Below are 27,050 nucleotides of genomic sequence, written 5' to 3' on the forward strand. Positions count from 1 at the left end.
ACAGGTAGAGAACCTAAATATCTAATAAAAGGATGTAAGTGAATAATTATGGGATATTGCCACAGGGGAATACTATACTATGCAGCCATTAAAAATGACAGGAAGATTTCTTAATGAATGGATGTTGTTTACAACATTTGGTCAAATAAACATTATAAAACAAGGTAATTACATGGATTCCATTCATGTTTCTTTTTATATGTTTAGGTAGACATATAGAGAGATACTTTTAGAAAAATAAAAATGCCTGGAAGGAGATACACTAAAATATTAACAGTGGTTATACATTTATAGTTTTTAAAGGAATATTAGAGGAATTAAAACTTATACATAGAAATAAATTATTTTAAATGGTTTTGCTCACTTAATACCTTCTAAAGTTTGACCTGAATTTAGCGATACCACTTAACTAACATTATTAGAAACTCCTAAAGGTTTCTCAAAACCAAATCAAAAATACTCTACTGTATCAAATAGGAAAGCAAATAATGATGTTATATTCAAAATTTGAATGCAATGAATAATAAACTGGCCAATTTCCTAATCCACTTGCTGATTCAAGCTAAAAACTTTTCATTTAAAAAAATCACCTATTGAATAATGTCTCGCCAGTGAATAGAGATTATTTTTGCAATAAGGCAATTTCAGTGGATACGGTTATCATGGGATAATCACACCCCTGGGGTACGGCCTTGTGCCTGTAATCTCCCAGGAGTGTAATTATTTCATGATAACTGCACCCCCTGCTGTTACATTATTTCTATTATGAAATTCTTAGTTTAGTACATAAAGTAACTTACTTTGATCACTGGAAACTGCAAGGTGCTGTTAGAACATTCCAGCTGTGAGGTTTACAGAGACCAGCTATAAGATTTACTTCTCCTTTACAAAGTTAAATTAGGCAATCAAAATGCTTCTTTTGGCTAAGCTGGTTTAGAATATCTTTTCTACTGATAAGATCATCTTAACTTTATAAGTTTTTGTCCACTCTAGATATATCAAAATTATATATAAAACTTATAAGCTTCAGTGGTGACTGAATTTTTATAAAATATTTTTATATTACAACATAACTAAATGCCTGACCCACCAGCCTTTTGTTTATACTCTGTAGCCCTTACTCTTCGTTGTTGTTGTTGATGTTCTCTATTGTATTTTATTCTCTATTTCATAAATTTTCACCCCAATATCTATTATTCCTTTCTTTCTTTTTGCTTTGGTTTTAGTTTGCTTCTTAAGGTTAAGATTAGGTTATTGTTTTTTGTTTTTGTTTTTTTGAAATAAGTTTATTCATTTATCCTTGGCTGCGTTGGGTCCTCACCGCTGTGCATGGGCCTTCTCCAGTTGCGGTGAGTGGGGGCTACTCTTTGTTGTGGTGTGCAGGCTTCTCATTGTGGTGGCCTCTTCCACTGCGAAGCACAGGCTCTAGGCGCGTGGGCTTCAGTAGTTGCAGCACACGGGCTCTAGTTGTGGCTCGCAGGTTCCAGGGCGCAGGCTCAGCAGTTGTGGCGCACAGGCTTAGCTGCTCCGTGGCATGTGGGATCCTCCCAGACCAGGGCTCGAACCCGTGTCCCCTGCATTGGCAGGCAGATTCTCAACCACTGCACCACCAGGGAAGCCCAGCCCTTACTCTTATCATTGCCTCTTACCTTCTGTTACTTACTCATGTTTTTAATGTATATTGAAATTAAACATCATTTTTTAAATCCACAGTGGGGGTTTTCAACAAGGCAAGTGGGTGTTTTTGTTTTGTTTTGTTTTGTTTTGTTTGGCTTTAGTAGATTTAATGGTCACAGATATCTGTATGTCTACTACTTAATCTTTTTGTTTGTTTTGTTTCAGTCTTATTTGTGTTTTTTCTTAAAAGACTTTTTTTTAAGAGCAGTTTTAGGTTCATAGCAAAATTGAGAGAAAAGCACAGAGAGTTCCCATATACCACCTGCCTCCACAAATACATAGCCTCCCCCATTATCAGCATCCCCCATCAGAGTGGTACATTTGTTATAGTTGATGAACCTACATTGACACATCATTATCACCCAAAGTCCACAGTTTACCTTAGGGCTCACCCTTGGTGTTGTACATTCCATGGGTTTGGACAAATGTATAATGGCATGTATCCACCATTATAGTATCATACAGAGTAGTTTCACTGCCCTAAAAAATCATCTGTGCTTGGAGTATCCATCCCCCGCTCCCCTCTAACCCCTAACAACCACTGATCTTTTTACTGTCTCCATAGTTTCACCTTTTCCTGAAGGTTGGAATCTATAGTATGTGGCCTTTTCAGATTGGCTTCTTTCACTTAGTAATATGCATTTAAGGTTCCTCCATGTCTCTTCATGGCTTGATAGTGTATTTGTTTTTAGTGCTGAATAATAGCACATTGTCTGGACGTACCAGTTTATTGATCCATTCACCTGCTGAAGGACATCTTGGTTGCTTCCATGTTTTGGCAGTTACGAATAAAGCTGCTATAAACATCTATGTGCAGGTTTTTGGAATGTGATTGCTGGATCATGTGGTAAGAGTATATTTAGTTTTATAAGAAACTGCCAAACTGATCCAAGGTAGTTGCACCATTTTACGTTCCCATCAACAATGAATGAGAGTTCCTGTAGCTCCACAGCCTCACCTGCATTTGGCATTGTCCGTGTTAGGAATTTTGGTCATTCTGGTAGGTATGTAGTGGTATCTCATTGTTCTATTTTTCATTTCCCTGATGACATGTTATGCAGCACATCTATTCATATGCTTATTTGCCATCTGTATATCTTCTTGGAGAGGTATCTGTTAGGCCTTTGGCCCATTTTTTTAAACTGGGCTATTTGCTTTCTTATTGTTGAGTTTTAAGAATTCTTTATATATTTGTGGTATCAGTCCTTTATCAGATATGTCTTCTGCAGATATTTTCTCCAAGTCTGTGGCTTGTCTTTTCATTTCCTTGAGCAAGTGTTAATAGCTTTATTGAGTTATAATTTACATACAATACAGTTCATCCATTTGAAGTATGCAATTCAATGGCTTTGAATTTGTATATTCACAGAGTTGTACATCCATTACCACAGTCAATTTTAGAACATTTTCATTTCCTCAAAATGAAATGCCACGCCTCTCAGTTCTTATCCCCAGTCCCCAGTCTCCCCCAGTCCTAGGCAATGAAAAATTTCACACTTTAACACAAAATTTCCTTGCCTCTCCCTACCCCAAACACATAGCTTCAGTGTCCTCTCTCCACGGGTCTGGACATGTCATCTTCCTTACCTATTGACGTACACCAATATGCACAGAGTATTGTTAATGAGGGAAACTCATCCAGGCTGTCCAGAGTTTTTATTAGGGTTTAATTACATGGGCATGACTCATTGAATAATTGGCCATGTGGTTGAACTCAATCTCTCGTCCCTTTCCCTTCCCCCAGAGGTCAGGCTGATATGTGGCTCAAAGCTCCAACTCTTTAATCACATGGTTAGCCTTTCTGGTGTGGCCAGCCCCATCCTGAGTCATCTCCTTGGCAAAACCTATCTAGGGGCTCACCATGAATAACAAAGACACTCCTATCACTCAAGAAAACTGATATCTAGAGGCTCCCTTCCACGAATTGGAGACAGAGTTCTTTATTATACAACAGTTGTATTTTCATTTTCATTTAGTTCAAAATATTAAGTTTCTCTTGAGACTTCTTCTATCTGAGTGTTATTTAGGAGTGTGTTTATTTAATCTCCAAATATTTGGGGATTTTCTGGCTATCATTCTGTTATTCGTTTCTAGTTTAATTCCATTTTGGTCTGAGAGCATTCTTTGTATGATTTCTATTCTTTTAGTATTAAGGTATATGCTAAGGTTATGGCTCAGCATGTGGTCTTGGTGACTGTTCCATATGACAGGGGTCCCCAACCCCTGGGCCGTGGACCAGTACCGGTCCGCAGCCTGTTAGGAACTGGGCCACACGGCAGGAGGTGAGTGGTAGGTGAGCAAGCGAAGCTTCATCTGCCGCTCCCCATTGCTCCCCATCACTCGCATTACCTCCTGAACCATACCATCCCACCCCCCACCCCCCGTCCGTGTTAAAATTGTCTTCCATGAAACTGGTCCCTGGTGCCAGAAAGGTTGGGGACTGCTGCCATATGAGCTTAAGTATGTGTATTCTGCTGTTGTTAGCTGAAGTACTCAATAAATAACAACTAGATCAGGTTGATAGATGGTGCTGTTCAACTATATCCTGCTGATTTTCTGCCTGCTGGATCTGTCCATTTCTGAGAGAGGAGCACTGAAGTCTCCAACTGTAGTTGGGGATTTGTCTATTTCTAAAAACACTTATGTTAGTTTTGGCCTCACATATTTTAATGCTCTGTTGTTAGGTGCATATACATTTGGGATTGTTATGTCTTGGAGAATAAGCCCCTTTTTCATTATGTAATTGTCTTTCTTTATCCTTGATAAATTTCCTTGGTCTGAAATCTGCTTTATCTGAAAATAATGTAATACTCCAGCTTTATTTTATTAGTGTTAGCATGGTATATCTTTCTCCATATCTTTCCTTTAATCTCTCTCTCTGTGTCTTTATATTTAACTTGGGTTTGTGTAGACAACACAGAGTCAGATCTTTTTCTATCTATTATTGACATAATTGGATTAAAATCTGCCATATTTATAATTGTTTTCTATTTGTTGTCCTTGTTCTTTGTTTTTTTTTTGCGGTATGCGGGCCTCTCACTGCCGCAGCCTCTCCCGCCACAGAGCACAGGCTCCGGACACGCAGGCCCAGCAGCCACGGCTCACAAGCCCGGCTGCTCCATGGCATGTGGGATCTTCCCGGACCGGGGCACGAACCCGTGTCCCCCGCATCGGCAGGCGGACTCTCAACCACTGCGCCACCAGGGAAGCCCCCTTGTTCTTTGTTTTTGTCTTCCACTCTCTGCTTTCTCTGGTTTTAATTGAGTATTTTATGTGATTCCATTTTCTCTCCTCTCTTAGCATATCAATTATGCTTAATTTTTAAAAAATGTTAGTTGTTGCCCTAGAATTTGCAGTATACATTTACAGCTAATCTAAGTCCACTTACAAATAACACTGTACCACTTCATGAGTAGTGCCAGTACCTTATAACAGAGTAAACCAATATCTGTTATATAACACAGTTCCTTTCTCCTGTCTCTTATAACATTACTGTCATACATTTCATTTATCCATAAGTTATAATGCATCCAGTTGATTCTTGCTGTTATTATTTTGAATAGTATCTTTTATTTCTTCTCAAATGCTCTTTCTTTATGTAGATCTAAGTTTCTGATCTATGTCATTTCCTTCTTTCTGAATAACTTCTTTTTAATATTTCTTGAAAGGCAGGTCTACTAGTAACATGTTCCTCAATTTTTGTTTGCCTGAGAAAGTATTTCTTCTTCACTTTTGAAGGATAATTTTACTGGATACTGGATAATTTCTATGTTGGTAGGTTTTTCCTTTCAACCTTTAAATATTTCACTCCACTCTCCTCTTGCTTGCATGGTTTCTTAAGAGAAGTCTCATGATTCTTATCCTTGTTCCTCTCTTGGTAAGGTTTTTTTCCCCCTCTGACATCTTTCAAGATTTTCTCTTCATCTTTGATTTTCTGCAGTTTGAATATCATATACCCAGGTACAGATTTTTGGTATTTATCCTGCTCCATGTTCTCTGAGCTTCCTGGATTTGTGGTTTGGTGTCTATCATTAGTCTTGAGAAATCTCAGCCATTATTATTTCAAATATTTTTTTCTGTTCTTTTCTGTCTTCTCTCTTTCCCTTCTGGTATTCCTGTTGTACATATGTTACACCTTTTGTAATTGTCCTACAGTTTTTGGATATTCTGGGTTCCCTTTTTTTTTTTTAATTTTCTGTTCAGTTTGAGAAGTTTCTATTGACCTATCTTAAAGCTTACTGATTCTTTCCTCAGTTATGCCTAGTCTACTGATGACCTCATCAAAAGCATTCTTCATTTCTATTAGTGTTTTTTATTTCTGTCATTTCCATTAGATTCTTTCTCAGAGTTTCCATTTCTCTGCTTACAGTACCTATCTGTTTTGCATGTTGTCCACTTTTTCCATTAGAGCCCTTAGCATATGAATCTTAGTTATTTTAGATTCCCAATCTGATAATTCCAGAATCTTCATTATAGCTGAGCTTGATTCTGATGCTTGCTTTGCTTTCCCGACTGTGGTTTTTGCCTCTTATCATACTTGTAATTTTTTGTTGAAAGCCAGACATGGTGTATCAGGTAGACAGAACTGAGATAAATAGGCCTTTAGTGTGAGGTTTTATGTTTATCTGGCTAGGAGTTAGGTTGTATTTACTCTTTGCTATAGCTGTAGATTTTAGAGGATAAATATCCTCTGGTGTCATTGTTTTGGTCTCCTCTGTTATCTTTGGGTTTCCCTACAGACTCTGTTAATAGAGGCTGAGCCTGGCTTCAGTTGTAATCTTATGTTATTTTACAGGAGCCCTACTGTTGTAGTGGTAAGATATGAGGGGAGGGGAAGCATTCTATAATCCTATGACTAGGTTTCAGTTTTTTAGTGAGCTTCTGCCCCTGGGCTGTAACCTTCACATGTGTTTCTCAGCTTTTTTTCCCCCACTTCTCAGCTTTTTTTCTTCACCCACATAGGTTAGGCTCTGGTGAAATAGCTTCCTTTGAGGGTAAGCATTTGTTCAGGACAACAAAATGCTCTGGGCGTATTTCAAGATGATTACTTTTCCCTTCCCACTGTTGGAAGTACAAGGGGATTGTTATTTGATGTTCACAGTGAGAACCTAGTGGGGCTTCTGGAAGTAAAACTCACAGAAGTGTTGGGGCCCCTTTAAGGTTGAGCCCCCAGGAGTTTTCACCTCTCAAGCTAGTCCTTGCTCAGTCTCCAAGAATAGTCAGTTATCCTTTAAGTATTTCTACCAATTGCTGGCTCTGTTGGTTTCTGGTCTCGGTAAACTGAGTCTCTGTATCACCTGTCTCTCCCATTTGGGGGCAGTGATTTGCTCTGTGATCTCAATTCTCCGATAGATCTATAAGATTTATTGATGTTCACTTTTTTCAGCTTTTTTCTTGTTGTGAGAATGGGAGGAATTTCAGGCTCTTCATGTATTGGACTGAAGCCTAAAAGTTGTAAAAGCAAAAGTGAAGAAACATTGATTCGAAATTTGTTAACATAAGATTCATATTGTACTAATTATTTGACTTTTGTTTTTTTAGGTTTAAGTTGCTATATATTTAAAGTTACTTTGCCATTTTTTAAAATGATCTTTTAAATTTATTTATTTATTTATTTATTTTTGGTTGCGTTGGGTCTTTGTTGCTGTGCGTGGACTTTCTCTAGTTGTGGCGAGCAGGGGCTACTCTTTGTTGCAGTATGCGAGCTTCTCATTGTGGTGGCTTCTCGTTGCAGATCACGGGCTCTAGGCGCACAGGCTTCAGTAGTTGTGGCACATGGGCTCAGTAGTTGTGGCTCACGGGCTCTAGAGCACGGGCTCAGTAGTTGTGGTGCATGGGCTTAGTTGCTCTGTGGCATGTGGGATCTTCCCAGACCAGGGCACAAACTTGTGTCCCCTGCATTGGCAGGAGGATTCTTAACCACTGTGCCACCAGGGAAGTCCCTGCCATTTTTTTTTTTTTGGGCAGTACACAGGCCTCTCACTGTTGTGGCCTCTCCCGTTTCAGAGCACAGGCTCCGGCCACGCAGGCTCAGTGGCCATGGCTCATGGGCCCAGCCGCTCCGCGGCATGTGGGATCTTCCTGGACCGGGGCACAAACCCATGTCCCCTGCATCGGCAGGCGGACTCTCAACCACTGCGCCACCAGGGAAGCCCCCTGCCATTTTTTTAAACTTAATTTTAAGAATATTTGGAACTGACTCTATATGATAATATGGTAAATTTCACGTTTTTAATCAAAGTAAATTTTAAATGCAAAATGGTATCACTGCATATTCTTGACATACAAAATTTCTTTTTCTTTATAACGCTTAAGTATGAGATCCAGCCATACCACTGACAGCTAAAATGATGATTGGTACTTAATGTTTCAGGTTTCTCTAACCAGTCTTGTGTATGCCACAGGTTTTAGTGCATTTAAACAATATGAAAATTAATAATAGCTTAAATTGAGGAAAGTATTATTTTATACTTGTTGCAAACATTTGTTTACATATCAGTGCTCTTTTCCTTGCCTTATTTCCCCTAAGTCTTGATTTAATTTTTGTCGAAGAATATTACACTAAGCTGTAGTACTAATAGCAGTTTCCTGCAGTAGTACTCCCACATGCTGCTCCTCCATCTTTCCATCAACCTATCATGTTGGAGGAATTTTTGTTGCTTGAGAATATGTTTGGGAAATTTAACAAAATAATTGTCTGATCATAAGCTTGTACTAGAAGGACACCTAGGAGCATGCTGGAGCATGCTGGAGGGACTTTGTTTAGAAAGAAAGATGATAAACTCAGTTGCCCTTCTGGCACATCCCGCCCTTATCTGTTACGGAGTTCTTTTATGTAACTCCTTGAAGAAGTTGAATCCTCCCAGGATAGCTACTGAGATAGCCCTACATCTGATGGCAGAATTTTTTTTAAATCCTTCAACGTAATTCTACTGCAGAAAAAGTATTTGTGTTACCAGAATCCCTTTAAAGCTAAACTCTTCAAATAGGTGGATATTAAAACTAATAAAGGATCGACCTCAAAATAAAAAGGAAAGTTAGGCAGGCACCACTTCTCCTCTCCTTTAATATGTAGTTGTGTGGTTTTTTGTTATTGAGATGTATGAACTCTTTGTATATTTTGAAAATTAAGCCCTTGTCAGTAGTTACTCAGCCATAAAAAATAATGAAATAATGCCATTTGCAGCAACATAGATGGACCTAGAGATTGTCATACTGAGTGAAGTAAGTCAGAGAAAGAGAAATGTCATATGATATCGCTTATACACAGAAACTAAAAAGAAATGATACAAATGAACTTATTTACAAAACAGAAACAGACTTACAGACTTAGAGAACAAACATATGGTTACCAGGGAGGAAGGGAGAGAACAAACATATGGTTACCAGGGAGGAAGGGTGGAGGAAAGGGATAGTTAGGGAGTTTGGGATTGACACGTACACACTGCTGTATTTAAAACGCATAACCAACCAGGACCTACTGTTATAGCACAGGGAACTCTGCTTACTGTTATGTGGCAACCTGGATGGGAGGGGAGTTTGGGGGGGAAGGGATACATGTATGTGTATGGCTGAGTCGCTCTGTGGTGTACCTGAAACTATCACAGCATTGTTAATCGGCTATACTCCAATATAAAATAAAAAGTTTTAGGGACTTCCCCGGTGGTGCAGTGGATAAAAATCCGCTTGCCAGTGCAGGGGACGTGGGTTTGAGCCCTGGTCCAGGAAGATCCCACATGCCGCAGAGCAACTAAGCCCATGCGCCACAACTACTGAGCCTGCGCTCTAGAGCCCGCGTGCTGCAACTACTGAAGCCCGCGCGCCCAGAGCCTGTGCTCTGCAACAAGAGACGCCACCGCAGTGAGAGGCCCACTCGCTGCAACCAGAGAAAGCCCGCACACAGCAACGAAGACCCAATGCAGCCAAAAATAAAAATTAAATTAAAAAAAATATAACATAAAATAAGAAGTTTAAAAAAAATTTGATAAGTCGGGAACATACATGTTTTTAAATGCATGAGAAAACTAATTATCTAAAAAGAAATATTGACCTATTAAAGAGATTATTCAGTAAAACTTGTCAATTCATAGTGTTTCAAAGGTCAAATTGATGTTCTTGATTAGTACTTTAAATTTTGGCTATTTTAAGTGACTACAGATGGTTACTTATTTTGAACTATTTATAAACACTATTACAATTCAGTGATTAAATGTGTTGTTAGAGTGGCTATGCCTTGAAATTCCATTGACATTAACAAATTAATTGCAATCCTGTTCTGTCAGTAAATGGCTCTGCTCTGTGTTAAAGGCATATGTGGGGCTAGTGGAGGCTACACCTCCCCTAATCTCAAAGGGGTATTATGATTCTCAGATCCCAATCATAACTCTCTTTTACATGACTCCTCCTGTTAATATCATTCTATCTACTCAAGGTCTGCCAACTTCAAGTAAAGGAAATTAACTACTGATTACCTGGGTAAAGGAGAATGAATGAAATGTAGTCTACCTAGTAAATATTAATTCTACCCAAATCAAACTTAAGTTAACATGAACCTTCGTCATGTTCCACTCATTTATAATGCCATATTTTTTACCTTTCTCTAAATCCTATGAGTTTGAAAGTCAAACTCAGTTTCTAGTTCTTTCCTAGAAAGTATTGCTTTTCTGAAATATGTAATGTATCTTATTTATCTTTGTATTCCCAATGCTTTCCACAATGCACATGCTTACTAAATAATAGTTTAGTGAGTGGCTGAAGAGTTAGGCTTTGCTAACTATACTAAACATCACTGTTTATCATCTTATTCTCTGAATATATCTTATAACACAAATTTACAATTTATATTTTTCCTATTCTTTTATATTAACTAATTTTCCCAAAAAAGATTATAAGCTTGAAGGCAAAAACCAAGTTCTCCATTCTTTATTTTCAAGTACCTAGTGAGATAAAATAATAAGCCCTCAATAATACATATTGATTTGTAAAATCACTTTCTATGTTATATACTAGGGAAGAATAAGTTGAAATTCCCTATGCAGGGCTCTCTTCATAGTTTGAGAGAGATCTAGTATAGAAATGTAGTGAGAGTCTATAGTAACTCAGTCATTCAGTAATTACTGTTGACTGATTTAATTTATTTTTAAGTAAAATGCACTGGTCTTAAGTGTAGATTGAGTTTGACAAATGTATGCACCCATGTAACCAATGTTTCTGACAAATACAGAGCATAGAGCATTGCTGTCACCCTGGTAAATACCCTTCTATCCCCTTCCAGTTGGCATCCTCCACCTACAACTACTACTCTCATTTCTAATCCCATATATTACTTTTACCTGTTCATGAAGTTCATATAAATGGAATCATACAGTATGTGTTCTTCTGTGTCTGACTTCTTTGACTCAACATACTGTTTTTGAGGTTCATGGATGCACAACTTTTCAAGAGCGTTCATATTCTCATAACTTCTTTAGAACATAGTGCTGACTTCTAATACTTCATGTTCATCACAACACAAATGATTTTTCTTAGTCCTCTAGGACTATGAATTCACTTTATTATCTTTATTCACTTTAGTATTTAGTGATAGTTGTATCATCAGTAAAATACCTGCATGTAAATTAAGTTGAAAATATAAGTGTGAAGACATAATCAGATATACCTCAAATATCTTTAACATTATTGATTCTGTAAGGCAAGGTTGTTTTTTATAAAGTGTTTTTCACTAGCATACAATAAGGGCAGTTTCATCTTTCCCTGCCTTTGTGTATTTTCCAGACACACAGACAAAAATGAAATGTTTAATTTTTCTTTTACATTGTATGTCTTAATAGAGATCAAATTAGCTTTCTTCAGTATGAACTCAGGATAAGGGCAATAAGAAACCTTATTGTTTCCAGCCTCCACTAAGATGAACTGGCAACGTGTCAGGAAAATTCTCAGTATGGAGCAGTTTTATTACAATTCAGTACAATTGGTTCTTGCATAACCTTTAGAAAATCATACATAAAACATTCTCATCTATATAAATAAAAATCACCCACACACTTTATTAATAGCTTTGTTCACTTTTTCCCTGGGACTTGTGCTGCATGCTGTGCCCCCCTTTTCGGTCTTTTTTTAAGGTAACTTTCTATAAGCTTTCTTTAAAGCAAAAAGGTTAGGTAATGTTAGGATTCAAATACAAATGTAAGATAACTGTGATAATTCTCCCTCTTGATCGTGTACTATTACTAGTGTTTCTAAGTGTCCGTTTTACATTTAGTGACAGGGAGTGGCTTTTTCACAATATATAGTCAGTTTAACTGTAAGAAAGAAGGAAGAAATAAATGTCATACTTTTCATGGAAATAAGAATCATAATTCATTTGTGATGTGTTTGGGGGTTTATTTTCAAACCCACGCATTTTTAAGGTTGTATCACTGTTACTGTGACTACAATAAATACATGATGAAAGCAAGAACATACCAGGTTGAAGTCTCAGCCTTTTTTCCTTAGTCTAGTTCATTAGCAAAAATGTGTTTCTTTTCAGGTCTCATTTTCCTGAATCCAAACTTTAGAAAACTTTCCATTATTCCCCTAAAGTATGTGTTATAAAATACCAAAATAATGTAATAATAAGCCTCTAGATCTAACTGCTCATTTACAGTAAATACAAGGGCCAGAAGAACATATTAAATGACATCACTGCCCAGAATGGGGGAGATTCTACAGTACAAATGACCCAGTTTCTTCAACAAATGAATAGCAATAAGGGGGCAGTGGAGGAAAAGTGGCTACCTTTTTTTAGATTAAAAGAGATTTAAGATATGTGTCATTTGTACCTCAAAAGTAGAGAGGGAGAGAGAGACTTAAGAGATACATAAACCAAATGCAATGTGTGGAACTTGTTTGGATCCTAATGTGAACAAGCTAACTGTAAAAAAAATTTTTTTTGAGATAATTGGGGAAATCTGAATGTTGACTGGATTTTATAACTGTCAGTATTAATAAGTGTAACAAAGGTGTTAGGGCTTTATTTTTAAGAAATAGCCCATATTAGTGATTTATATACCAAAGTGATGTCTGAAATTTTATTTAAAATACTCTATCAAAAAAGAAACAAAAAACCCTGGAGGTAATAAATAAAACAAGGATGGCAAAACATTGATAATTGTTGAAGCTGTGTAGAACTCTGTGTAGAACTCTTTGTAGAACTCTTTATTCTCCCTAGGTTTGAGATTTTTTCATTGTATCAAGTTAACATACACACACAGAATGAGAAGGAAAATAATTAATCACCACTGTCATCACAAACAAAATGATATTCACTCTAGGAATAGAATTTTAGTCTCAGGAAGCAGTAGCATCCTATAAATTAAATTAGTGTATTAAATTTGGGGGAAGGAGGGGAAAGTATTTCTAATACAGCCATACTTAACCTGTAACTCAGTGTCCTTTTTCCCACTGAATACCATAAAACTGTAGAAGGTAATGCTTCATTTGAAAGGAACAGTGAACTTTGGAAGGAAGATAGCTCTGTCCTTGAGAAGAGCAGATGGGCCCAGGCTAACAGTGAGACACAGGAATATCTCTTCCTTCAGCATTAGTCTCCCTCCTGTGCCATTTGTGGGATTCACGTGGGACTGCTGTCCTCTAATTGGGAAGTCGGCGACAGGGCCTTTCTCACGGCCAGCACTTTTGACTCCTATATTATTCTCTGATAAAATACCTATCTTACTAAAGAACATTTTTTACCTTCTGTTGCTTCGTTCTATAAAAATGAATGCTCTTAATGAATAGATTAAACCCTTTACAAACATAATTTTGTACGACATAATTTGCCTTCTGAGAATTTATTTTTTCTGTGACATTGACTTCATGTTGTTTTTCTAGTAGAAAATAGTCTGGGTCTAATCAGGGCATAGAACTGAATACCATAGTCACAGTTAGTATTTTGGTGCTTACCCACATCACAGCAAAGAAAGTTCGCAAAATTAATGAATGTTGAAAAACAGTTTCTTCAGTGGACCAACTTTTCTAAGTTGGAACACTGGTTTTCAAGCTGTGGAGGCTTAACCCAGCCTGACTGAAGTGATCTAGAAAGGAGCCTTCACAAATCTACATTTTAAAACAAATGCCCTTTTTCTGAGTTCTCTAGAATCATTCTGCCATAGCAAATTTAAGAGCAAACCAAACCTTCCTGAACCCCAGCTCCATCTGTAATTTAAATTATAAAGGCATCCAAAAAAAGTAGTCATTTTGCATTTGAACATATTGTAAAATCTGTCTTCAACATACCTATATAATCTATTGATATTATGTCAATTAAATTTTGAGTTCTCAGAGAGCTGGAGTCATTTCTGTCAGGTTAACTCTGCATAGCCACTACCACAGTAACATGAAAGTATAAAGATACCTTGCTGAATATATCTTAATTAAACCTGACTTGTCATATCTTTCTAGAAGTTTTGATGATAGAAGGAGAAAGTTTAAGTACAAAAAGAAGTGAATAAGACTGGATTTTGAAAAATGTTACTATTAAGAGCATTTTTTGTGAAAAATATATAATAATCACAAAAGTTTTATAGCTACTGACAAAAATAAGAGTTACTATTTGTTAGGTACTTCACTAAACATTGTTTAGAGTCTTACAGTGTGGAAGTATATGCTAAGCATATGTACTACAAAATTTCAGTTGAGATTTTGGAGAAATATAAATGATGGAAGAGTAATGTTTGTTTTATAGTCTGAATAATCTCTGTCAGCCTGGGGAAAGAGAGATCATTTTCTTGAAGTAGTTGGAAGTACTGTAATGAAAAATTTTAAAGTATGTTTTCTAAAGCATTTTATTAAAATTACCCATCTTTTGATGAAAACTGATGAAATCAGTACCCTTTCATCATAATGGCCAAGCTCTTTAGCCCTTTACTGGAGTGGTTTTTATCCTAATTCTTAGCATGTTTGCTTTCTGAATTCATTGAACATCTAAAAAAGTTGTTGACAAGGAAATGTAGTTTTGACACTTCAGGAAAGACATTTTCTACTTTATAAAATTAGGTTACTACATGTGAAGTTTGAGAAGCCACCAAAGTGAAACACTCTATAATTAATTTAAAGCTATTAATTATATTAGCACTTCAATGCCATTTAGAGGCACTCCATACTAATATTTAAAGTTCAATTTTTGGGACTTCCCTGGTGGCGCAGTGGTTAAGAATCCGCTTGCCAGTTCAGGGGACACAGGTTTGATCCCTGGTCCAGGAAGATCCCATATGCCGTGGAGTGACTAAGCCCGTGTGCCACAACTACTGAGCCTGCTCTCTAGAGCCTGCGAGCCACAACTAGTGAGTCCGCGTGCCACAACTACTGAAGCCCGCACGCCTAGAGCCCACCGCAATGAGAAGCCACCGCAATGAGAAGCCCGTGCACCACAACGAAGAGTAGCCTCCGCTTGCCACAACTACAGAAAGCCCGCGTGCAGCAAAAATATTTTTGCAGCCAAAAATAAATGAATTTATAAAATGCAGTTTTTTACTTAACATATTATTATCAGTATTATCAACCAAATTGAATTTTTCTAGAAGTCATTAAAGTAATCCACAGGAAATTAAATTAATTGTATAAAAGAAAAAACAAACCAAAAATCCAGTGTTGTTTTAAAATGAAATATTAATATCAGTGAAATAAAGATGGTGCTTTATGATGTTTTTGTTTTGTTTTCAATTAAATAAGGCTTTTTCCTGCAGGAAATTAAAGCATCATATTATTAATACTTCCCATACACCAGTAATAGGCAGTTTTTTCTAATTATCTCCCTAATACCTATAGCCAACTTTCAATTGTTTTTGGTAATATGAGTAGAATGGTAAAGCCCAGAGTCCAATAAAAGTTATTAACCTACACCTGAACTTGTCTGACCAAACTTTTTACCAAAGATGCTATTGGCAAGAGAACAGATTTGAATTATATTGCCTATTGCCTTTTGTTTTTTTATGGTAACATGTAAGTGAGCATGCAAAATAAGTAGTAAAAGACCAATAAATCAGGGAAAAGGTAAAGAAATTAGATGACGTATTTAATCAACAAACTAGAGTATCAGTTTCTGAATATTTCTCTATCCCCCACCCTCCCTTATGAGTTCCTTGTTGGCAGGAACTGTCGTATTCTTACCTGTATTCCAGATACATTGCCCAGTACAGTTCTTTTAAGCCAGTGTAATGATTTAGGCCAGAAACTAAAAAGCTTCCATGAAATGTTGTCATTATTTGCTACTTGCAGGGAAAACAAAATGAAACTGGAATATACAAAAGAAGGAGGAAAGAATCTTTCCTATCTTATGTAAACATAATAATGTTTGAGGGAAGGGTGCAGATGTTTAAAATTTTTTAGTTTTAATTATATCTATGTTTAGTCCATATTATTTGTCTTTAGAGCATATTATGTGACCAAAAACAAGCTCACTTTTCAAAAAGTTTGGGGATTTTGTAAAAGTGGAAACAACAGCTTGTAGAAAATATAACACATACACACCTATAGCTAGCCTAAAATTGCTTGTCACCAACCCCAAACTAATGACTAGAAGTTTCAAACTCTGAAAATGTATATATGCAAGATTAACTAAAGTACTTGATTGTTACTGATAGCATATGTGTAAGTATCTCTTTTCAAATTGAATTCTTACTGAGAGAATAACTATTAAAAGTTTAATTGCAGTCTTTTATCATTTTGCTTTGATTTTATACTAAAAACTGCCAAGCAGATAACACTTAAGTGTATCTTTTTCAATATGACAAAGTTACATAAGAGAATCCCCTAGCACGTAAGAAAAATGCAATTATTTTCTATTCTGAATCTCCAGACTGCTGTTTTAGAAAATCATATCTGATTATTTGCTCAGCAGAAGATTATTGAGTTGATTTAGCTGTGATTTTACTTAACAAAGCTTCAGCTGCATTCCTACTGTGGAGTCCGAAAAAGGTAGAGTTATAAATGATACATTCAAACTGTGATTTTTGTGAACAGGACCATCGATGCACCCCTCAGAGCTAATAGCGGAGATGAGAAATAGTGGGTTTGCATTGAAACGAAACGTACTGGGGAGAAACTTGACCGCAAATGATCCATCACAGGTAATGATCTTTTTATCAGTAAGCTGAAAATGTCTATAAATCTAAATGTGATTGCTTGTGAATTGCTACTTAATGTTTTCCAATATGTATATATCCATAGGAAGGCAAGGTAGAGCAAAGAAAATGCCTAAAACGTATTTTGATTTTGCTTATTATTTTAACCTAAATTAGCAATGTTTTTAAACCTATATTTTAATAAACGAACCTGCTCCTCTGGGTTTATATGGATAAAATATCTAACTGATCTGGTGATACGGTTGTTACTTTTTCCTTCCTGCTAACTTACCCATGAAGTGACATTAAACAGAACCAATGGGAAGAAGTGTATAAAAGCAAACCCCTAAAAAATAGGGAAAATATTTTAAACAGTTACTTGATTAAAGTGTACATAGATCCAGAAAATGGTTGCGTTTAAAGGGTTAAATGCAGATGTTCTAATACAAACCATTTATTTCATTTAATGAGGAAACTGGAGCCCTCAGAAGTTAAGTGATTTCCCTGAGATCATGTGGCTTTTTAGAGACAGAGCTGAGACTAAAACCCAGACTCCCACTGGCATAAACTTGTACTGCTCTGAAAGAGTCACATTCCTTCTCAAACATTGCTAGGGATTGTACGTATAACGTATATATCATGTATTTGTACTGTTTACTATACTTGATAATGTACTGTTGAACTTGTAAAGGCGAAAATTGTGGATGTTTTGACCTTCTCCTAAAGTTCATGATCTTCCTGGTTTTTATGTTCCATTAAATTAAAAAGAAAATTGAGAGAGTAGAAGCCATGCTATAAACATTTTGTCTTTGCTTCTCTATCGTCCTCTCCTGATAAAGGTTGTTAATGGTGGCAAAGCAGTCATCTTAACCTCTTAGGGCATTATGATCCTCCTTGGCAGGTAGACTACAAAAATTTTTTAATTCCACTTTCCAATCCAAAATGTCATACTCATTTACAGTATGTCCCTAATATAAAATTTCTTATTTGTAAATGTTTCCTTTCCTGTCTGATAACTAACTTGTCTTATAATCTAGCAAATTAATGATGTCTTTGTTGACTTAGGAATATGTTGCAAGTGAGGGTGAAGAAGATCCAGAAGTTGAATTTTTAAAGTCACTAACAACCAAACAAAAACAGAAACTTCTCAGGTGATTAAAAAGTGTCTGTTTAATGAATTCAACTACATTTTTTCTTATGTTTCATCTTAGTGTCATATTCAACTCTGATCCTAAGTTTAAGGTACTTAAACCATGTATCACATTCATTTATTGATTTATTCTTCAGCTATAGTAGTACAATTTTATCTTTCTTTCAGTAATATGAAAATGAATGTAAGATTATATACTCAGTTTATACCGCAAAGTCACTGCACTTTTCAGAACATTTAATTTGGAAATAGATTTATTTGTAGGTTTTAGTTTTCATAGATTTGTATATATCTTTGCAGACGGTTTGTTCTGAGAAAATTGTGGGCCATGTATTACTCTTCTTACATTTTGTACAATTTTATGAGGAATGCCAAAAAATGCGTAAATTTAAAGTCAGTGTGAATCGTGTTAAACAGACTACCTCTGGATTAAAGAATCCAAGAAATGTCTGCTGAGTCCAACAGAGGGAGCTCATGATGTTTCAATATGTGGAGTTTTGAGAATGGCTGGACAGAATCCAGTGAAGACATTTTTATTTCAGAGTAACTCAAACATATCATATAAACAAGTTACTCTTCTGAGAATGTGAAATACTCTTTAGAAATTCAGAATGCCATAATAGAATTGTCCTAATTATTTATTTATAAGTAAACGATTGTTGAAAACTAATATGTGATTATTTTATTTTATGTAACTAAAATAGAATATTAAAAAAATGTAAAATGTATTATACTTATTCAGACTTTCTGGAGAAAATGCCCTTGAAATTTGATAGTGTAATGTTATTGGGTATTTCCATATTTAAAATAGTACATAAAATTAATGTTTCATCTGATTAGAGCTTTATATTTCAGTTTGCAGTTGGTCCAGCTAATGTTACAAACTTTTCTTTATGCCAGGATGACCATTTATTTAGGGTGCTATATAATTACAAATTCTGATTCAGTAAGAATTTTTTTAATAGTTATTACTATTGAGGAAAGTATACTGAGACAGTTAATGCATTTTTTAATTTAAACTTATAGTATATGTGACTTGAATAATTTACAGGGAAGAAAATGATTTGTCATTTAATAAAAGTAAAGAATGTATTTGTATTTGAATACCACTTTTAATAGCTTCTAAGAAACTATATTGTCTATTCAAAATTTTATATTTGTCAGCGAAAGGACTGTTTTTACATAGCCTGTCACTGTTTTTTCCCAATAACAGGAAATTGGATCGACTTGAGAAGAAAAAAAAGAAAAAGAGAAAAGATAGAAAAAAGAAAAAGCTTCAGAAGAGCAGAAGTAAACACAAAAAACATAAAAACAAATCCTCCTCCTCTTCCTCTTCCTCCTCTGGTGGCACTTCAGAAAGCAGCAGTGAGAGTGACAACAAAGAAAAAAAAATACAGAAGAAGAAAAGAAAGAAAAACAAGCGTTCAGGGAATTACAACAGTGGTTCTGAAGAGACGGACAAGTCTAAGAAGAGAAAACTTGATGAAGAACGTTCTAGCAGTCACAGTAACAAGGAAAAGCCTAGGTTTTTAAAACAAGAGAGTTCTGGGGAGAAGAGCAAATGGAGGCATTCTGATTCTGACAGAAAGCCCAGAAGCCATAACCAGAGTCCAGAGGAGAGAGGATCTGGAAGAAATGAGAGAGGCAGCAGGAGCCAGAGCAGGGATGAGAGGAGTAGGAGAAGCCGAAGCAGAAGTCATGGTGGTTACAAGCCAGGAGAAATAAGAAGACGGCCACGGCCAAGTCCCAGTGAAGAGTGGGACAGAAGAAATGACACCAGAAGCCATGGCACAGATAGACACAGAGGAGGGAAAATGCACAGAGCATTATCAGGAGACAGGCGCACTAGAGTGATGCAAACAAACAGAACGGAGACGTAGAGAGCAGAGACTTGTATGTGATGGTTACCTGGAAATAAAAATATCTCCACTTTCTTCTTGAATACCTTTAGCAAGGGCTAAATTATGTACTATTGTCTTTCTAATAAAACTCTATTTTAATTTTTCATCTCTGTAAACTGTTATATCAGGTACAAAACTACATGAATCCCATAAGAATGAACTTGGCAAATATTTGTAAGTGATCTATTTTGGGGCTGTAAAAATATTTTCTGTTGGGCTTCCCTGGTGGTGCAGTGGTTGGGAGTCTGCCTGCCGATGCAGGGGACGCGGGTTCGTGCCCCGGTCCGGGAGGATCCCACATGCCGTGGAGCGGCTGGGCCCGTGAGCCGTGGCCGCTGGGCCTGCGCGTCCGGAGCCTGTGCTCCGCAACGGGAGAGGCCGCAGCAGTGAGAGGCCCGCGTACCGCAAAAAAAAAAAAAAAAATTCTGTTCATTAATGTTTCTTGTGCCCTATACTAAAACAAAAACCCCATGTAACTGCGTGACATTTTCTTTGTTCTGAAACATCATTAAAAGAATGACAGTACATTGAATGGGTATAGTTTATTTTTTTTCAATTCAAATTTATTACTCTTAAGATTTGAATTTACTTGAAGCCAAGTGTAATCACTGTAGAAATTCACTGCTATGAATTAAGTAATGGATTGGTCAGTATTTCTTTAAGACTTTAAATTCCCTTCAGTTTTGCTCTAGGGTCAGAAGCTATTTATATTTGGATGATGTATTTTCTATGCTGCCATAACAAATAACCTCAGTCTTAACGCGAATACAGTTCTGGAGATCAGAAATCTGAAATGGGTCTCGCTGGGCTAAAATCGGTGTCAGCAGGTTTGATTCTGGAGGCTCTATGGAAAATCTGTTTGCTCGTTGCAGCTTCTAGAGGCCACCTGCACTCCGTGGCTCCTGGCCCCTTCTTCCATCTTCAAAGCTAACAAAGTCAAGTTCTCACATCTAATCACTCTGACACTTTCACATTCTGCATTGTTTTCCACTCTTTGGGACCCTTGTGATTACATTGGGCCCACCAGGAGAATCTCCCTATTTCAAAGTCAACTGATTAGCAACCTTAATTCTATCTGCAACCTTAATTGCCCTGTGCCATGTAACCTAACATCTTCACAGGTTCCAGGTATTGGGATTGCTATGTCATTAAGGGACCATTATTCTACCTAGGACAGATGGCCCTTCTACTACTGACATTCAGCTATTACAGATTTTACTTCTAAAGGGGAAGCATTTACATAACGTCACAAATGAACCAGTGTAAACTGTTTAGATATATTTCATAAGTATAGGTATATAAGGTATGTTTAAATTTAGCTGCAAGGTTCCCCTTGTGTTTCAAAGCATATGGTGAAGGAAAACTATAGAAAAAAATCATTTAGTTCAAATTACAAGTAACATGGAATTCCAAAAAATATATACTAACCATCATGGACACAAGTATTGTTATCAGGGTTCCACATTTTAAAAACACCTCTTATTTAATACAATACAAATATTGATTAGTTTGGATTGTTTTGAGAATGGAAGTCCTAATTTCATAAATTTTATAGGAAAGAAGTTTGAAAGAAGAATTAAGTAAAACCTCTCTGTGTAGTCTGGTATATGTATCTTTGTCTTGTATATGCACACACAGAGATGTCCTCTGATTTGCAAGCAGCTAACTAAAGGCATAAGCAACCGTTTGATTATTTATATTTTTAAGAGAGTTGGGAGGGGAGAACTTGAATTCATTCTACGGTACTCTTCAATAACTTACAGTGCACCTCAAAGATCCCTTTCCCGCTTCATTTAAAAAAAGCATGCATTTGAGATTGATAAAGACCGCTAATTTACACCTTGAGTTCATCAGTGTTGCACTGATTATTTTCTATCTTATGCCTTTTTAGACTTTATAATTTTTATAATGTCAAAACCTATGCAATATTTACTGCCTTAAAGGATTTCTGAACCAGTGTTCATGAAGAGAAATGTTGAAAAGCATCCTGTAATTAAAGTGAATTATATACATTATCATTTCTTAACACTTTGACTTCCACAAAAGTGTGGTCCCCTTTTAACTTTATAAGTGGCTGCAAGAATTTTTCAAATCTCTGGTTTACTTATCCTTCACCGTTAAGATTGAGAAACTATAAAGTACCAATAGCCCCAACATTCTTATCTATCCAATGGTGAGAAAAATTCCCATGTAATTATAGGAAATGTTGGTTTGCTGTTTGGCTTTCAGACTTGGTCACTAAAGGATGCTACACAGCCCCAAGGGGCTAGCATTCCAACTTGGCAAACTTAAAGACTGAAGGGAGGCATTTTCACATACAATCATAACATGGTAATAAATAGCTTTAAAGAGGCTCACCTGACTTGTTCTGCACACTCTAATGATAAGGGTAAAAGGAATTGAAAGTGATTTTTAAAATAAAACATTAAGCATCTAATTATACTTTTGCTTTTGAAATACAAGGTAAAAACCAAAGAGATAAACCTCATAATAAAAAAGATATCTAGTTGTAAGTGTAGAGGTTCCCCTAAGTACTAACGCCAAAAGAGAATCCTCCAAGTTTAATGAATATGATTCAAGAACAAGAGTCCCCAACAGTGAGTGACTTTTTTTTAGAAAAACCACAGGAAAAGTCTGGTGATATGTCCTTCTTCTTACCCTTAATAGAGAAATTCTTTTAAAGAAATCTGGGTGTGCCTGGTGACATTTGTTCAGTGGCCTGGCACTGCACTGGCCAACTTGGGAGACATTATTGGGGTCCCCTCCTCCCCTTTTCCCTGGCCTAACATTTAACATAATTTAACACTAGCAAATTAATTCCTGTAGGAGGTGCTGTCGATTTACAAATGGTCAGGCACGATCAGGTTACTAGGTTAGGACTTGTTTATCTGAACGTCTATGTGGTAAGTTAGTCATAATTTCATCTAATAAATGTGCCAAAATAGGCAGAGGTTGCTGCAGCACAGCGGCAGGTCTGCTTACCTTGCAGTAGGAAATGGAGATCTTACTTTGTATCACACGGTTTTAATCTGAAGAAAGCTTTTTATCTGAAAGGCTTGGAGAGACCTTCCTTGTTCTTCCAAGAGATGGCTTGCTGATAGTGAATCACATCCGTCCACGCTGTTGGGAGCTCGGCGTTTCCCAGTTTCCATCAAATATTTACTATGTTTTAGCATTGAATCGCAAAGATTCCAAATCCACCTGAGCCATTCCACTCTCCTTACCTAACGACCACTCGGCCAAGACGCAGGTGGAGGCCGCTCAACAAGGCCGCGTCCTCCACACCCTGTGTTTAAGATCAGGGAGAAGGCTGCATTTTAGCTTCAGTAGCTGAGGGGTATTAAGAAATCTTATTTCGGTTTTCTGAAAAGAAAACCTTGATAGTTACCACTTCTTGAAAAGAGCTAAAAGTATGCAATAGCTGCAGACCTTGGGAGCGGGTTTTTCGGATCCAAAAGGAGAAATGCTTTTTTAAAGTTGTGAGGAACAAATAAGACCGAGGGAACTCTTAAGTTTTGGGAAATGCCATGGCAACTGAGAGCTGATGAAGCTCCTCAAACCCCGTTCCTGCTGACAGAAAAGGAAGCAGATCCTCATGCCCTTCCCCCTTTCTCCTCCCTTCACGCCACACTTAACATCACCCTCAGAATGTAACAGTAATAATGAAGCGAGGTGTGGGGTGAAACATAGGAACGGCTTGTCATGGAAAACGCACACTCTGGCCCAAATTGCCCGTGAGTCGCCTTTCCGCGACTCGTAGGCACGGAAAAAACCCAGTCCTTTCGGTTCGAAGGTCCTCCCGACGGGGCGGTCAGAAGTGGAGGTCCAGCGGTTTGGGTGCTGACCGGACCGAGGCTTCCAAGGACCTCGCCTTAGACCGGAGGCCGGAAGGGGGCTGGAGTGAGTCCCGGGCTGGCGTGCCCCTTCCCATCCCCACAGGCGCCTCCACCCCTGCGTACGGTGGTGCTTTCCTTCTAGACGCGTGCCTGGCAACCTTCTGAACATACCTCAAACCCATATGAAAGCCTGAGAATTAGGGGGAGCGTCTCCCTCCTAGAATAGGCGCCTCCCGTACGAGGAGGCCGCTGGACTCCCCACCGACAAAGTGTAACGGGAAAGGATGCGGGCTAGCTCACGGCAAGGGTCTCCGTCCCCCCACCCCCGACCCTGCCAGTGGCCCACTCAGAAGAAATTCCAGGCTGCGGACCACGGGAGCTGCGCCCTGGGGACCAGCACTCCCGGGCCGCCACGCGCCCTCGCCTGCCAGTTCCAGCCTAAGCTCTCCCGGCCTCCAGCGCCTTTCGCCTACGCAGGTCAGAGGGCGGACTTGCCTTCACTAGTTAGGAAAGCGAGCGAATTTCTCTCGTCTCTCGGGCTCCACAGGTGAAGAGGGCGCTTTAGGGCGCCGCTGCTAATCTCTCGCTCCTGGGGCAAAAGTGAAAATGTTGACTCTCGCCAGCAATCTGCAAGCAGAAAACAAATCGGGGTTGCCGAGGAGGGGGTCGGGGGGGACAACACATCACTTTGCATTTCTTTTATAAATGAATCACCCTGAAACGGTTAGATGTTTGCAAAACAATGCAAAATCCCTGGTATGAGTGCAAGGGTCTTGGAAAATCTTAAACCTTGTTTTTCTTTCCCGGGTCCCTGAGAACAGGCCCTGACGGAACATGTTTCCACGGACCTACTGAAACCTTCCCCTTAACTGGAGTTGCAAACACACTGTATATATTTATATCAATAACATATAGGGTAGGCATGTCTGTATGTATTTACCTCATACATATTTCTATAAACTCCAGCATCTGGAAAGGGTGGGGGTAAATAACCCCGAACGGTTAAAATTATGGAGAAGGGATAATAACTGATTACTAATTTGAAAGTAAATAAACAGGTGACTTTTTCAGATCAAATCCCTCCTTGGATCGTTACAATAAATATCTCTGAAGGAAGCTCTCTATTTATGTTGTCATTGATTAATTCTTCACTACCTCATTTGATTTCGATTTAGAACGATTTGATTCTAATTTAATTAGCATGTAATTTGGATGTACATAATTACTGTAATTATGACATTCAGGTAAGGCAGCTTTAGGCTGAAAGGCAATTTCAAATTTTCTAGCAACCTACTTTGTACTGGGAAATGGACAAGGACTTTGCGCCCTGCTATCCAAGTAGTAATTAGCACATCTTTTTGAAACAGGCAGTGCGGCGGGGTTTGTATTAAAACAGCAAATACAAACCCAACCGAGTTACCGGCTGCAAAGGTGGCTGCGAGTTCCCGGAAATGCACGGCGTTTCCCTGGCGCGAGATCGGGGAGCCCGGCGCCCCAGCGCCTGGGCCGGCTCTAGCTGCTGCGGGCTCCGGCGCCTCTGCGGCCTCTGGCGCGGGATTTGGAGATGTAGCTTTCAAGATTAAAATACAATAAACGTGCGGGGAGGGTGGGGGACAAGAAAGGAGGGGAAGAAGCCACTGCACGACGTCTGAAGACGCGGGGTTGGGTAGTGGACTAGGAAGAGGAGGGAAAGGGGCGGCGGGAGGAGGGCGAGGCAGAGTGGAGAGAAAATTGATCAACGCTCCCAAGTGTTACCCGATTTTAGATTTGGGTTTCAAAGGGAAAAGGTGGGGGCCAAAGGGGTCAGTTTGCGCCAGCAGGGAGTGCGGACCCTTCGCAAGCGTCTGGAGTCAGGGGTTTCGGGACTTCTGACAGCCCTAGGGGGCCCTGCGCTCCCCGCAGGGCCCCGGCCTGCCCAGCAGCCCCCAGCACCCGACTCGGGCGGGACGGCGCCTGGAGGACAGAGGCGAGGCAGGAGGCTGCTTCGGCCATCCCCGGGTCCAGGCCGGAGAAAACTGCAGGTCCCTCGCTTCCTCCCCTTCACAGGGGGCGCCTGGGGACCTGGGACGGTCTGCTTGCCTGGTTTAATCAGCTTGGTTCGGTCGGTCCCAGATAACCCACGTGGGTCCCGCCGACCGGGAGCCTTCAGATCCGGGTAGTTGGGGGAAGAGCGCAGGGGCGCTGCAGCCACGGCCGGGTCCCCATGCCGGGGTTCACGTCGCCGCCAACAGCGCCCAGCGTGCTCACCTCCAAGTTGGAAGACCCTAAAGTTGCCTTGAAGGAAATGCTAAATGCGCCAATTCTAAGACTAGGGCCAAGCAGGGCGTTATATTGTTTCGTTTGGATTTTCAGTTAGCAAGTTCCAGAAAAGACTTCCTTTGTCTGGGAGCATTTAATACCGGCCATTACTAAGCAGTGCCGCCCAGTAGCGGGGCTTGTCCCCCACGAAGCACAAAAACTCGCTTTTCTTTGCTCGATTCGCTGGGTTGCTGCAGCTCGCGGCAGACGCCGACTTCCCGCGCTCGAAGCGGCGAGCAAGGGCGGACAGCGCGGCCTTCCCGGCCCGGAGCTCTAGATGGCGCCAGCGAGCCGCACTCGCCAAGCTCCTCTTAAGGGAATCAAGAGCGACTGTCAAACATAAAAGCAAATCAGAGTTTTCAGTTTTTTTAATGTGTTAAGAATGTTATTCCTTAAGAAAATTTGTAGCTAAATTATTCTCACTTAAAATAAACACTTAGTATACCAATTACACAAATGGGCGGGATTTATGTAAGATTTACTTCATCTGCATTTTTGTAGTGGGAGAGAGCCTTGGTGAATACAGATAATAGATGCAAATAAGATTAGAGTTAAAACAAATAAAGTTTCCATCTGAATAAAAAGAAATTCAATTTTACACGACTTATAATGATTTGACGGAATGTCCAGACAAGCCGCTCAGGTGCACCATCTAATCGTGTCAAACTAATGTTGTTTTCCCTCCTTGAGGAAAGAAAAATCTTTCTTTCTTTTTTCTTTCTTTTTTCTTTCTTTTTTCCCCCCTTCATCAGGTAGGATCCAATTCACTCCGCAGGGGAAAATGTAAAGCCAGAAAAGGAAATCGCCGGGGGAGGGTGTGGATCGGCGCTGGCTAGGCGAAGAGCCGAGGAAAACTTGGTCTTCGTTCCTCTACTACGCAGGAAACTACAGCACAGGAAACGCTGGGAGAAACCGGCTGAAACGAAATCGCATTTCCCCTCACCCGGGCCTGAGCGGACTCAGGACCCCTGTCTGCGCCCCTCGCCCCACACCGGCCTCCGAGCAGCAGCCCCTGTCTGCGCCCCGACCCCTGGCCGCGGCCTCCCGTTTCTCCCGGGCCCAGGAGCCAGATTGGCCCGGGCCCCGT

At 38.9% G+C, this 27,050-nt stretch overlaps 1 protein-coding gene across 1 annotated transcript in view; it reads left to right on the forward strand.

Moving 5' to 3' along the window:
- CIRSR (corepressor of RBPJ and splicing regulator) overlaps nucleotides 1-20,354 on the forward strand; it is a 40,262-nt gene extending 19,908 nt beyond the window's left edge. The window contains exons 8-10 of the mRNA XM_019922681.3: nucleotides 16,678-16,784; nucleotides 17,844-17,929; nucleotides 19,142-20,354. Coding sequence (XP_019778240.2) covers nucleotides 16,678-16,784; nucleotides 17,844-17,929; nucleotides 19,142-19,808 — 860 coding nt within the window. The 3' untranslated portion in view covers nucleotides 19,809-20,354. The remainder of the gene's footprint in view (nucleotides 1-16,677; nucleotides 16,785-17,843; nucleotides 17,930-19,141) is intronic.
- Nucleotides 20,355-27,050: the final 6,696 nt, after the last annotated feature.

The sequence above is a fragment of the Tursiops truncatus genome, chromosome 7, assembly GCF_011762595.2.
Source record: "Tursiops truncatus isolate mTurTru1 chromosome 7, mTurTru1.mat.Y, whole genome shotgun sequence".
Lineage (NCBI taxonomy): Eukaryota > Metazoa > Chordata > Mammalia > Artiodactyla > Delphinidae > Tursiops > Tursiops truncatus.